The following is a 2,172-nucleotide window of genomic DNA, read 5'->3' as shown; positions in this document are numbered from 1 at the left end:
AGGCATTTTTCTTTTAGATATTTCAATTTTAAAGCTATTTTGGTTAAGCGGTTTGTTCATTATTACGAAAGGACTTTTATGTAGGCCTTAATATTTTGGCAAGTTTAACTTTATTACTGGACTAAAAAAGTAAAAGTCCGGCTGGACCGATTAATTGATTTCGAATAAAATAAAGAGTTCAAAAATAACTTTTTTCTAACGACTTTTATTATAAAAGTCCGGGTCCCTGAACAAAACCATTGCAAGTCGAAGTTTCAAACTTGGTGCAATATTAAAAAAAATCAAAAATTTTCGTAAAAATTTCGAGCTTTTTAGTTCGATTGTTTAGAAAGATTTCAGTATTCAATTCTGTAGCCCATTCTATTCTAGTTTAAATAAAGTGCATATTACAAATAACTAGGAATTACCGTTGATTTTTTAGAATTTTGTCGGAGATGTTGCAGTTATCTTCCATATAAAAAAAATCGTGTTTATTCGTTATATGGACACAAATGGGACAAGACAAAATTCTAAAAAATCAACGGTGCTTTTTAGTCACTGAATCTTGCACTTTATTGTATTAGAATTGCATTTTCTACAAAACTACGTACTCAAAGTCAAAGTAGTCTAATAAAAAAAGCTCGATATTTTTACGTAAGTTTGCGGTTTTTTCTTAATATTGCACAAAGTTTGAAATTTGCATTTACACAATGTTTGTTAAGTAATTAACTATATTTTTATAAAAAATAACTAAAATTAAATAACAAAAAAAAACTCATTGTGAAAACTTGTCAATATTTGGTGCGCCAATATTTCTTCTACCACTGTATATTCTTGACGTCATTTACATCAGATAAACATCATTTCTGACGTCAATAAATCGGTACAAACTGCCGCATAATTGCTCACAAAAGCAGAAAATAGTTTTAATTCTGTTTCATTTTTTGTGTCTCCTTGCGCGCTTTAAAACCACGAAAGCTCGCTTGGATTTTTGTTGCTGCTTCCGTAGCAATCTTTTGTTTTTTGCGTACCAAATATCCTCGAACACCTGCTTGTATTTTAGTTGCATATCGATCTTCATGTGTGATACTTTCTAGATCTGGCGATGAACTGTATGAATTTGTGGGTTGATTGATTTTCTGTGAAGTTCTATTTATGCTCTGTTCCGGAGACTGCTGCTGGAAATGTTGCAGTGCATTGGTTTGAGGCTGATGATGCATTTGCTTTCTTACACGGTATCCACGAAATCCAGCTTGTATTTTAATGGCAGCATTTTCCTCCGTCTGAACTGCAGCGTCAAAGTCGGAATTTGGTGAACTTGGGTGAATATGCATTTTTTGGTTTGTATACTTTCAGTTTTTATTTCTTCAAGTTCAGCGGAAATTAAGTATTTGTACACTACTAACTATTTTAAGAACAAGTTCTTATATTGCGTAAGCAATATCTTCCGTGGCGATTTTATAATATGTAAAGTTTATGGTTACTGCACAATTTTATTTTTGTTTAGTTTTTAATTGATGTATGTTGCTCATGTTTTTTGAGAAAAGCTGCATATCCATATCTCCCTATGTAACGTTTGGACACGTGCACATTGCTCCAATCAAAATCTGTGAATGACGCCACAATTGTCCCACTCTCTATGAGACACTCGTAAGAAAAAATTAATATCACATATCGGCGAATATGCCTAGGTACTCATATGTGTGTATGTACATATGTGCATACGTATATTCGCATGTATACTAGGGTGGTTCAAAAATTCATGTGAAAACTAAATGCGGAATTTTCACGGTCTCACCTCCTAGAATTGTTCTATACCAAAAAGATATACTACTATTTTTTTTTTATCAAAAAATATTTTGAGTTCGCTCAAAATTTTTCTTGTAGTTTATATAAAAAAAACTCTTCGTAGAAATGGTATAGAATGCTTGAAAATCAATAATTTTCGATCGGAAAACACTGTTTCTCTTCTGGAGATTCTCAATAATAGGTAATAACCAATTATTTATTTAACCACTTTTTCATAGTAACTATGCCAGAAAATGCTATGGTGGGATAAATAAAAAACTTTAGTATCAAAAAATGCTTAAATAAACATTTGGGTATTGTTATTGGAAGTGTCCTTAAGAGAACTACAGTATTCCGATGAAAAATATTGATTTTCAAGAATTATATACCATTTCTACGAAAAGT

General features: G+C 31.4%; 1 protein-coding gene across 1 annotated transcript; it reads right to left on the bottom strand.

Moving 5' to 3' along the window:
* Positions 1 to 896: 896 nt before the first annotated feature.
* Positions 897 to 1,628, bottom strand: LOC118752028 (abnormal spindle-like microcephaly-associated protein homolog). The gene has a single exon (XM_036486857.1). It carries the CDS (start codon positions 1,311 to 1,313, stop codon positions 906 to 908), a length of 408 nt encoding a protein of 135 aa, XP_036342750.1. The 5' UTR covers positions 1,314 to 1,628; the 3' UTR covers positions 897 to 905.
* Positions 1,629 to 2,172: the final 544 nt, after the last annotated feature.

This window comes from Rhagoletis pomonella, unplaced genomic scaffold (genome assembly GCF_013731165.1).
Source record: "Rhagoletis pomonella isolate Grant_MI unplaced genomic scaffold, Rhpom_1.0 Rhpom_scaffold_00001, whole genome shotgun sequence".
In the NCBI taxonomy this organism is placed as follows: domain Eukaryota; kingdom Metazoa; phylum Arthropoda; class Insecta; order Diptera; family Tephritidae; genus Rhagoletis; species Rhagoletis pomonella.
Note: the sequence above shows the minus strand (reverse complement) of the source record. Positions and strands in the feature narration are given on the sequence as shown.